The following is an 11,833-nucleotide window of genomic DNA, read 5'->3' on the forward strand; positions in this document are numbered from 1 at the left end:
TTTGCGAGTGTCTACAGCAGTATATATCTGTGGGATTGCAAAACCAATGTACAGTTGTAATTGTTGGCAGTCAGAAGTCCATGAAGTTTAAGAGCAAAAGTACAAATTGGAGGTTTCTCAGCTGTTCAGCTAACACTGATATTTGTTTTATGTTTCATCACAAAAAGGTTGTATCAGGATAGCAATCACAGATTCTTTCTCTTCTTTAGTAGTACCATATATTAGCACTGATTAATATACTATTTCTCCAACAAAATCCTTTTCCACTCAGTGGGACATAGAGAAATCATTGTAGCCATCTAGTTTCCCAAAGCATGAGTGCAGGGTTTTTCCCTTTGCTGTGACTACCATACCCCACAGCAGGAGGGCTTTACAGCTGTACTCTCAGACAGCTGCTGAGGAGGTCCCTATCAACACTGGACATATTGAATGTCCAGTTCTCACACAATTATTATCCACACTGCACATTTTCATAACCAACACAGAAGCCAAACTCACAGAGGCAAAACTGTCCTCTTTTTGTTGTTTGTGACAGAGGAGGTTGGTTGAGCAGTAAGGAGACTTGAAAGTGTCGCTGCTCTGTGCAGTGCAGTCTTATTCAACTAAGTAAAACATTTTGATATTCCAGCATTATCAGCCTGAAGATCCTGTTCTTTCAAGCCTAAACACAAGTTTTTGAAAATACATTAAACAAGGTGATTTTTTTTTAATTCAAGGTGATACCTTCACCTCAGTGTCAAACTGTATGATAATAAATAAAAAGATATTTTAAATTAGTAATATTCAAATTAATCATGTATAGGTAAATTTAATTATTTTAAGTAGCATATTTTATCTTCTTTACACAGATTTATTCAGCATTCACTCCATTATTTTCCCTGTATTATTCATCATCTCAGCTAATGGTTTCCTGTATAAATGGAGGTGTCATCCCTTTTATTTATCTCCCTTGTTAAACAGCTGAACATGTATGAAAGTCAGACATTTGACATCTATATACACTTTTTATTTGCTTAGGTGTATTTGCGCTTGGATCAGCCTGTAACAGCTTTGAACCTTTTCAAGCAAGGGTTAGAGCGATTTCCTGGAGAAGTGACTCTTATTTGTGGAATTGCCAGAATCTATGAGGTATGCACCCACTCTGCAATCCTTATAGGGGCCAAATGTAGCTTTTCTGAGGCAGTAGTTGAATATAACTAAGGTCATCAAAACCCAACTGTGCTGATTTTCAGTGTCACTAATGCAAACAGGTAACTTTCCACAAAGGTAGCAAGGTAGTGTCAGGGGAGCCCTGCAGGCTTATTTGTTTCAGCAATTAATCACACCAGTGAGATCCCGTTTGCCCTTGGCATGCAGAACCAAGTCCATATTAAGTCAAGTTGTCCAGATGTTGTCCTTGCTAGTTTATATGTATTTCATCATACTAAAACTGCTCAAGTCACCAACCAGCAAAATTAAACAGCAAAATAATTAATTTGTCTGTGTTGTTTTTATTAGCACTATGTGTTGTCATTTGTCTCTTAATGCTCTGAGAGCAATTAGAATGTGAAAGTTCTTAGTTAGGAAGTAAATGTTGTATGAAGTAGGATTAGTTATAAAGTACTTTCAACTTAGCATGATAACCATGTATTTTATATTTTAAAATTGTGTATTTTCATGTCAAACAGTGGATTTCATATTGTTTCTGCGCTGAAAGTTGGTCAAGTGCTATTCTAGAACAAATGTTCAAAACAAAGTAATGAATTTTTTTTGTGTTTGTGTCTGTATTCATGCTTGGCATTCTATCCTGTTCTCATCATTCTCATCTAACCCCTAAGCCTTAATCCATTTTCATATTAAATCCTTTTTGTCCTTCAGCAAGAAAAAAACAGCTGCATAATTTTTGGAACCTTTTCTTTCTGAATTGTTGAATAGTTTTTAATATAGATGTTATTTTCCAGAACCATACAAAACATTGCATAACCTTTTAAGGAATTATTAAAGAGCAGAATATATTTGACAGGATCTAGTTTTGCACTGACACTTGAATGAAGGATTATAGCTTCATTAGCAAAGATTTGCACTGCAGCATAGGGTTGCTTTTATTATATAGACTCACAAGTGGAATATTTGTATCAGACATCTTAATCAGAGCTTTTCTTCTCAGTCACTAACTTTTGACAGTACAAAGAGTTATAGAAAGTTTTTGGTTTAAAAAAACTGCGTAATTTTTAAAGGGACTGCTTAATTACTATTTCCTTGAACCACAATAAATCCTCTTTTTTTGCAGCTAAATACACTGTTGGGGTTATATAAAAGCTTATTCTTTAGTTATGTTGGGAGCACATTGTATCTACAGCACACAGGTAGAAATTATTCTTATATAAACATATATATAAGAAGCAAGTTTAATCTTTTAATATTTTTTTTCTTGTGGGGATAGGTTCTCAGGGACTTGCACTCCTCAGAAACAGTGCAGTGTCATTTCTAGCAGTGAGTTTACCCTAATTCATCTTCCAAGTAGCACACATCCAAGCATACATTTATATGCAGTACAGTTCTCTTAACTGTCATATCCTAGGTAGTACAAGTTTTGGTAAATTCATAATTCTGGTTTTCAAAGGCACATAATAGTTTTTCATATGTAATTATATTCTTGTTTCTGTTCAAAGCAATTAATGACTTGATTTAAAAAACACTGAAAATAGTTGAGACATTGTCTGGTGAAGTCTGTCTGTTCTGTGTTACCATGCTGGAAACTGACTGCACAGTTCTGGGTGTCACAAGACATTGTGCAATGTCTCTTGCACGTGGTGCTGCTCCAGCAGGGTCCCCAGGTCACAGGGTCACAAATCCTGTCAGTGAACCTGATCCAGTGTGGGCTCCTCTCCTCATGGGGCCACAGGTCCTGCCAGGAGCCTGTTCCAGCACAGATTTGCCACAGGGTCACAGCCCTCAGCAGGGTCATCTGCTCCAGCATGGAGCTTCTCCACAGGCTGCAGGTGGATCTCTGCTCCCCTGTTGACCTCCACAGGATTCGGGGGCACAGCTGCCTCCATGGTCTTCACCACAGGCTGCAGGGGAATCTCAGCTCTGGTGCCCGGAGCAGCTCCTGCCCCTCCCTCTGCAGTGACCTTGGTGTCTGCAGAGTTGTTCCTCTCACATATTCTCACTCTTACATCTGTGCAAAAACCTTCTTTTCCTTTTTAAATCTGTTATATGTTATCACAGAGTTTTAACTATCTTCTCTGGTGAGCTCAGTCTTGAGGCCAGCGGTGGGTTCATTCCAGAGCCAGCTGGCATTGGCTCTGTTGGATGTGGAGGAAGCTCTGGAAGCTTCTCACAGAAGCCACCTCTGTAGTCCCCCTTCAGCTTCCAAACTCAATACAACAGGCTGTCTCTTTTTCTAAAAAATAAAAACCAAATAAATTTCTTGTTGTGGCTGTGGCATAGAGTTAATTTCAGGTAAAGATACTACTAATAAATCAATATGCATTCCTCTCATGGATATGTGTGTTGTTTGTGAAGATGCCAGACAGTGGTGTTGAATGGTACAAACAGAGAACTTTAAGAGTATATATAATTAATCGCAGTTGGGTACCCTACAGGGCATAGATAAAGCACTCTGTAGATTAACATTTTAATGAGTTCCACATTAAAAATAGGTGATAAACAGTAGAAGTAATTGGAATTTTTGTTCAATTGTGTAGGAAATGAACAATATCTCCTCGGCTGCAGAGTACTATAAGGACGTGTTGAAACAAGACAATACTCACGTGGAAGCCATTGCATGCATTGGCAGTAACCATTTTTATTCAGACCAACCTGAGATAGCTCTGCGGTTTTACAGGTATCTGTGCTTAGGGACAGGGAGGGAGGGGGAACAGAATATGTGAGAAGGTAATATACATGTTTGACCATTTTAATGGAGGAAAAAAATTAATTAGGAGATTGGCATAGGAGTAGGAATGAGCATTTGGACAAATGTTACCATAAAATCCATGTAACAACTTCTGTATGTTTTTATACAATGATAAGTACATCACTACAAACTTGAAATTGTTAGATGGGGAGCATGTAGAAGTATCAACATAGATTATCATTCAACCAATAAGCAAGGAAAGTTCTTTCACAGCATGAGGCAGTTTGAGAACAGTGGATCTTGCCCTCAAATTCAATTGCATACAGAAGGCACAAGGACTTCCTCTGTAGCCCTTACTCCACCTGAAGTGACCAGGTGTTGTGACCACAAAATCCCTGACTTGGAATGCAGGCTGGGCTTCCTGTGTGTTTTACTGAAAGCAGTGAAAAGATAGTGTTAACACTGCTGCTTGATTTTTATTTCAATACAGTCAGAGTGCAAAGGAGCCTGATGTTCCCTCCCTAAGAGCAGATTAAGTCAGCAAGAGCACTGTCATCACATTTCTGTTGGACTTGAGCTCCTTGGTGCTTTAAATATGAATAAACAGAATTTTTATAATACATCTCCATTTTAAAAGACACATTAAGCAATATCAATGTGAATCAAAATCTGAGTTATGCTTGATGTGTAAGATTAATATACATTCACCTCTAAATATACTATTACTAATAGAGCAGTACTGAAGGATGGGAGTGAAGCAAAAAATTGAAGTCTTAAGAATTATATAAAGTAACTGCAGCAAACTACAGCTTGATTGATGTTGAGGGATTGGAAAGAGGAAACAGAAAGTCTGCTACATCTGTCTTACAGTAAAGTCAGATCATGTCACCCAGTCAAGAAGACAGAAGTTACTAATTTATGCAGACTTGTGCACAGTTGTGATTCTAATAAAAAATACCTTGCAGTGTCCTTCATGAAACTAACAAGCGTAGGACTGTAACACTTGGTTTTTATACCCTCTCAGAATAAGGAGAAAGGAGGAGATAATTTTGTCTTTTAGAGTAGAACTCCTTGAAATTAGTTAAAAAAATATAAAACAAATGTTTTCTTTCAATCTAGACGGCTCCTGCAGATGGGTGTTTATAACTGCCAGCTCTTTAACAATCTGGGCCTGTGTTGTTTCTATGCCCAGCAATATGATATGACACTATCTTCATTTGAACGGGCACTGTTTTTGGCTGAAAATGAAGAGGAGACAGCAGATGTGTGGTACAACTTGGGACACGTGGCTGTGGTATGAAAAATAATAACCATCTTTCTGAATAAGTAAAATTTATTAAAAATGTAAAAAAAATAACTAAGAAGAAGTAATTTCCCTTCTTGGAAATACAAAACTTGGTAATGTACAGGATAAAGTCTAGTACAGATGGAATGTTTATTTGCACTTCAGTGGGGAAGAGCAGCATGAGAAAAAACTCTGTGCTTTACAGAATGTGGCTTTCTCCTGCTTAAAGATGCTCACTCCCCACTACCTTTAACCTTCCCATCTTTCTAAAAAAATTACAACATATACCAGCCCTTGAAGGCCTTGGCTGCAAAATAAGCTAATCTGACAAAAAAAATTCAAGATATTTTTCTAGGAACTGTTATTTGTTTTACATGGAGAATTAGACTGATTCTTTTGTCATAAAAATACACATTCAGCCCCAAGTAGCCAATACTAAAGCACTAAGTAGGTCATTGTTGAGAAGGTATTTTCCTCTGTCTTAAAGGCAGCTATAGAAATATTGTGTAATTGTATGATAAACTTTGTTACATTTCTACACAAATTTTCTTACAGTCTTGCCCATTTTTGCAGATGTTCTGCAAGAAGTTGTGTTGGATTTTTCTTTAGCTACATGCCCAGAATAAGTTTGCTGAATGAAGTTTTTGACATGAGTTTTCTAACATGAGTTGTTTTCATTTCCTGATAATGATTTGAGTCAGACACACAACTGCAGCTAGGATAAACACAGTAATTTATACTGCCTTAAAGATTGAAATTTGAACTGATGTGCCTGTATTTTTCAGCATGTGTCACTTTTGATGTTTAACCTGATGCTGTGTCAGTGTCAGTCTTAACACTACAGTAGTATTAGTCAGCTGCTCCATCATTCAAGAGTGAATCTTCCTTAACTTAAATATGTGTAGAGACAGAGAAGCAAGATGACTTCCCCTGGAGACATCTCAGTTTTTCTTACCCTGCTAAGACAGTAGCAGATAGCATAGTCTTTAGATGCCACTTTAATAATCCAAAAGTTAAATTAGATGAAGTGACTATCTCTTGAAGCATGGACGTTTCTGCTGGAGAGAAATGATTCTGTCTAGAGAAAGAATAAGGAAAAAACGAGAGGATCTGGGAAGAAAGCACATATGCTTCTGGTCAGCATGTTTTTATTGTAATTTGCATTCCACTATGGGTGAAAAGATACTCCAAAAACAAAAACAGATGCATGTGGTTTCCAATCTTTTCACAAATGAAAACACAGTCTTTCTTTTAGGGCATAGGAGACCTGAATTTGGCTTACCAGTGTTTCAAGCTGACCTTAGTCAACAATAACGACTACGCAGAAGCTTACAACAACCTGGCTGTGCTGGAAATGAGAAAAGGTCACACTGAACAGGTCAGTGCTGGATCCCAGCCTAGGGAGAATGCTTAATTTAGGCATTTTGTATTTAACAAACATGTCGTTTCTCTGAGGTGGAGGCATCATGTGAATGTCTAACTTACTGTTACAGGCAGAGAACATGGATGACTATTATACATGTTTTGGTGTATTGTCATGCCATCTCCCATTAAATTGCTTATCCTTTGGCATATCCAAATGAATCATCAAAACAAGCAGGGTTTCCAATAACTTTGCAGTTGTTGAGATGTTTGTTTGTTTGTTTGTTTTTAATTGATACCCAAGCAAACCCCATGACTTTGAAATCTTCACTTAAAAGACAACTTTGACTCTATATTCAGTTTATAAATGTAGATAACATACTTTTGTTGGGTGGCAGAAAAGACCAATGAGATTTTCTCTTGAAAGTTGGGCCTTTTTTAGCAAGGAGATCACATTAGAATTTTGTCAGAAAGCAACACGTTCTTGATAACCACCTTTGTATCAATAATCTTGGTGGTTCATCTTGCCCAATGTGAGTATACTGAGTGTATTGTGCTTAGATATATAATTGACATGCATGGTGGAATAAATGTAACCATTTTTATATACATGCAGGGAAATGTGTTGTTTGGGCAGTTTTGGACAAAACTAATGTGGGCTTGTTTTAGACCTCATGAGAACAAGCTAATTTGATGGATTCATGTATACATCATAGAGCTAAAATAAATTATAAATACCTTTTTTAAGAGCAGATTGTCTTAGACAGAAGTTAACTTTATTCAGATAACCTAGCAATTACCATGGAAACACTGAAATCAACCTAGAACTGGATGTTTCCAGTGACAGATAAACTTTGGGTTTAGTTTCAGTTTCATAATCACTAAATTTTTAGACATTTGATTCCCTAGTGGAGCATACCCTCAATTGTGGAAGTTCTGGTTGCTCATAACTAGCACTGCAGAGCCTTTCCATTAGAATATCTTCCTGCCTACTTTAGTTTTTAGCTTAAAATTTTCAGGTCTTTTCTTGTATCACATGTATAATTAAAAATTGAGATAATTTTGGCAATAAAAATATGCACAGAAGAATAAAAAAGGGCTGATATTTTGCTTATTTTGGATTTTATTTCACAATGATCTTTCATAAGTACTGTTGCATGTACTCAGATTTTTCAGATGTAGGAAGTTTTAATAAGTTCCTAGCTCGGTCTCGCCACAGTTTATAGTTACACAGTTTATAGTATAGAAACTTTTGTTTTTAAAGGTTTTGGAATTTTCCCCATTAAGTTCTGCATTTTTTTACTAAAATCTTTTACAAGTGGACCTCAATTCTGCATTGGATTTACAGCATGAAGGTATACACTCTGATACTTAGAGTATCAGAGTATATAGTTCTCTGAGAACTTAGTTTGTTTTACCTTTTAATGCCTCTATTTTGCTAGTGAGGAAAAAACCCCCTAATTTTATTTAAATGTTTGAGTGTGAAAGCTGTCATTTATATGATAAAATTTATGGTTTCAGGGATGCTTAAGACAGAGCTGTCAGAGACAACAGATAAATACAGTGGAGTGTTCTTTTTGAGTTTTATTTCATTTATGTGATGTATTGTCCTCAGGGTTTAAAATTGAATTGCTTAATACAGTATGTCCCAATAATTTTTTTTCCTGACTCAACCAAAAGTCTTTATTCATTTCAATGTTATTTGATTCTGTTATGCCTACACTATTGATGTAACCTTTTTGAAAATGGCTTTCTTAGTAATGACTTAGTAAACATAGGATGATTTCTTTGAAGGATTATGAATATTGCATTAGATTCTTGTTACTCTCTCTCCCAGATGTCACTATATTATTTTTTTCATTTCTCTGTATAGGCAAGAGCTTTGCTGCAGACTGCTTCATCATTAGCACCTCACATGTATGAGCCCCATTTCAATGTTGCCATACTCTCAGAGAAGGTAATGCATTATCCTGTTCTTATCATCTAAAAACTGAGCCTTGGTGAGGCAGCTGGTTTTTTACTGTTATTACTAAGAATTCCAGATAGATAAGACAAAAGAATACAGAGTGCATAAACTGATGGAAAATGCTAAATTACATTTTCATTTTAATACCAATGTTTTCTTTTGAGAAAAAAATGAGGCCAACTGGCTATGAAGTAACTTTATAATTGTCCAAATGCCTGGAAGATGAACAATTCCATCTACAGTCTTTGCAGTCAGAAGCTTTTTCAGAATGTGAAGTGTAATAATATCATATGATTTACTAGTAATGATAGAAAGAATATCCTTTACTAATAGTATCTTACTGATCTCAAAAGGAAAATCTGTTATTCAGCTTTACAACCTCTGATTTTTTATGTTAATAATCTATTTCATACAGAGTATCTAAGACACTGTATTAACAGTGTCCAGCATTCCTGTTAATAAGAGAAACTTGTACAAATTTTTTCTTGTTTCTTCACAAGAAAAAAATTGCTTCTTTGCTTGTGCCTACACCTTCATGATTCTGTTATGAATCTGTGTTGTGTGGGCAGCTCCACTCCTACAGATGCTGAAGTACTCACATCAAGAAGGGAATAACCCATTAATTTGTAAATGTATCCTCTTCATTGTGAAACACAAGAGGATGTTGAATAATTGCATTTCTTACTTACTGTTTGGGGAGTAAATCCTAGTCTGCAAATGTCTTGTTACACAGATTTTGCACAAAGAACTCTCACAGGTTGTGGGAGAAGACAGCCAGCCACATCAGCCAGGTGTTGGTGCAGTGGGGTAATGGAATCCTTAAATTCAATGTAAGGCCATGATTTACAGAACATGACTTCTCTGGGCAGGACTTTGGCTTTTTCTCCTTCAGAGAATTCTTGCCACGCTGAAGCTCTGTGTTGAGCGATGCACAAGCAAAAAAGGCTTCTGGCTGTCCATAGCTCTTTCTTTCCCCTTTAGGAGTAATCACTTTTAGTAGATGTGTTCCCAATTGTTTGGGTTCTTTTTTGCTGAACCCAGTTTCTGAGATCCTTTCGTTTTAATCCTTCCAAAAAATTATGCCTATTTAGGAAAATTGAAGTTCTCTAAGTAGCAAACAATTTCTTCTAAGAGCAACAGAGGAGCACCTTTAGTTCTCCAAAATTGTTGTGCATCTCTGTGAGGAAGCAGGAAATCACAGTTGTTTTTTTTTACAAAGGCCTGATGGGTTGTGTTGTGCTTGTTTATACAATAGCACTTCTATGGAGTTTAAAAGCAAAACTTCTATTTTTTATTTCTTCCATACTTCAAGCACTGGGCATGGTGTGTACCTTGTCCATTCTCCAAGAAGTTGGGTGAAATGGGCTATGTTAAGTTGATGTCTTGAATCATCCATTAAAATGACATTTCTGTCTTTCTTATCCCTTGATGTAAGCCTCCAAATGTCCTTACTCTGACTGTTTGCTCTTTCGACCAGCTGTGCTTAAAATTTGTGAGCACCAGAAATGTACTGCACAGGATGCAAAGGGTACAAACACTGCAGTGCTTGGATTTTCAAAATCAGCTTGTGTGTTTTTTACAGGTTGGAGATCTTCAGAGAAGTTACACAGCGGCTCAGAAGTCTGAAGAAGCATTTCCAGGCCATGTTGATACACAGCAGCTCATGAAACAGTTAAAGGAGCACTTTGCTATGCTCTGATAAGCAAATTTTTTATTATGTAAGAAGCTAGCCAGAGCAAATGTCCCATATACATTTTGAGAGCACCAGCTCAAAGTAGATGAACTATACTTTATGCATTCCTGTGGCAAAGCTTGTGTTACTTTGAGTAGCAAGAAAAGATTGAGTTTCAATTTCTTATCATCTTAAAAGATAACACATTCAAATGCAGCTAGAAAACTTTGCAGCTATGTACACAAGAGATTACAGAAAAGGGGTTTTTTTCTGACTTTTATGCAGAAAAAAAGTTGGTTTTAAACATTCCCATGTGACAATCTCTGAAGAAACAGAATAAAAATACTTCCTAACTGGTTTTCAAGTTGGCTTTTGATAGTATACTTTCTAAATGAATGTGAGGTTTTAAAATTAAAATACTTAAAAAGAATTTTAAATACATATGTAAAGCAAAATTTCTTATATTCCTTGTACTGTATGAGTTAAATAAATTCAGTTTGTATGGTTTGTCTCATTTGTGTATGTAAGTTAAATTACATTCTTATTGCCATGAAAATCTGGGTTGATAGTCGTAACATTTTGAGAGACTCCACAGAACTGGTACAAAATCACATAAATTCATGTGTTCCTCTCTACCCAGGAGGTAGATTTATTCTGGGTCTCAGTGAGGGAGAAGGGCATTCAGAAGCTTGCAGAATTAAGAACTAATAGTTGAGAACAAGGCTTTGATGGGGTGATTACATGTGCTACCACATAAGCACTATTGCTAAATAAATATTTGGATCAATCTAACTACAGGAACACTACTACTAAAAATAAATGAAGACTTTCTGTCATACTTTGTGTTTTAGCTAAAAGGAATAAATTTGCATGAATTCCAAACCTGACCTTTTAAAAAGACCTTTAAGAAATGTGGGATGTTAAAGCAATCTGAAATGGGACACCCTGAAACAGACCTTTGAAATCTTTTTGTGTTTCTCTGATGTATTAGGTGAATGTCTTAGCTTAAGGGGCAACCCTAAACATGTTTATGAATCTTATGAGTCTCTTTTTTTCAGTATTTGTTATTTCTCCACCCTCTTCTTTGGCAGTTGTAGCTGGTGAAGGTGGATGCTGGGGAGCTTAGAGAAGTGTGCCCACAGGTTCCCCCACAGAGCATTCTGTAGGTGGCAGAAACACTCATTAATTGCTGTCACATGGTGTGAAGTGCAAAAGCATTATTGGCTGAATAGATGCAGCATCTTTTATGGAATTTTATTTTGTCCATTTTAATTTTATATTATGGGAAATTTATTGCAATCTATTTAAAAGGGAATCTTAGTTACCAGTAATTCTCATTAGTTAAGATTTTGCTGGCTGCCAAAATGCAAGAATTTAGAGAAACATTCCATCCTTTGATCTGTGGTATTTATGTCTTTCCAGCTGTCATTACTAAACTTAGAGAGGTACCAGAAAAAAATTGTATGAGCAGTTTAAACACAACTGTTGAGAATTTTTGAATGTCATATTATTAACTTGAAGGAATTTTCAAACTGCATAGTAAATAAGCCTATTTCTATATGAACTGGAACAGAAATGAGGAATGTGACTGCAGTTTTTAATCCATTGTTGCTGCTTGATAGTTCCACATAGGTGCTTATAAGATGTCACTTACTGTGTTCCCTGCTCAGGTTAATGATCTGAGTAATTCTCTTCTAGCAAACAGTG

At 36.3% G+C, this 11,833-nt stretch overlaps 1 protein-coding gene across 2 annotated transcripts in view; it reads left to right on the forward strand.

Annotated features, from left to right (window-relative positions):
• Positions 1-10,637, forward strand: part of TTC8 (tetratricopeptide repeat domain 8) — a 41,277-nt gene extending 30,640 nt beyond the window's left edge. Inside the window, exons 10-15 of one of the 2 annotated variants that reach the window (XM_058025995.1) lie at positions 1,018-1,128; positions 3,690-3,829; positions 4,961-5,135; positions 6,382-6,504; positions 8,362-8,445; positions 10,037-10,637. In XM_058025995.1, coding sequence (XP_057881978.1) covers positions 1,018-1,128; positions 3,690-3,829; positions 4,961-5,135; positions 6,382-6,504; positions 8,362-8,445; positions 10,037-10,153 — 750 coding nt within the window. In that variant the 3' untranslated portion in view covers positions 10,154-10,637. The remainder of the gene's footprint in view (positions 1-1,017; positions 1,129-3,689; positions 3,830-4,960; positions 5,136-6,381; positions 6,505-8,361; positions 8,446-10,036) is intronic. The other variant, XM_058025996.1, reaches the window with a different exon arrangement.
• Positions 10,638-11,833: the final 1,196 nt, after the last annotated feature.

This window comes from Melospiza georgiana, chromosome 6 (genome assembly GCF_028018845.1).
Source record: "Melospiza georgiana isolate bMelGeo1 chromosome 6, bMelGeo1.pri, whole genome shotgun sequence".
Classification (NCBI taxonomy): domain Eukaryota; kingdom Metazoa; phylum Chordata; class Aves; order Passeriformes; family Passerellidae; genus Melospiza; species Melospiza georgiana.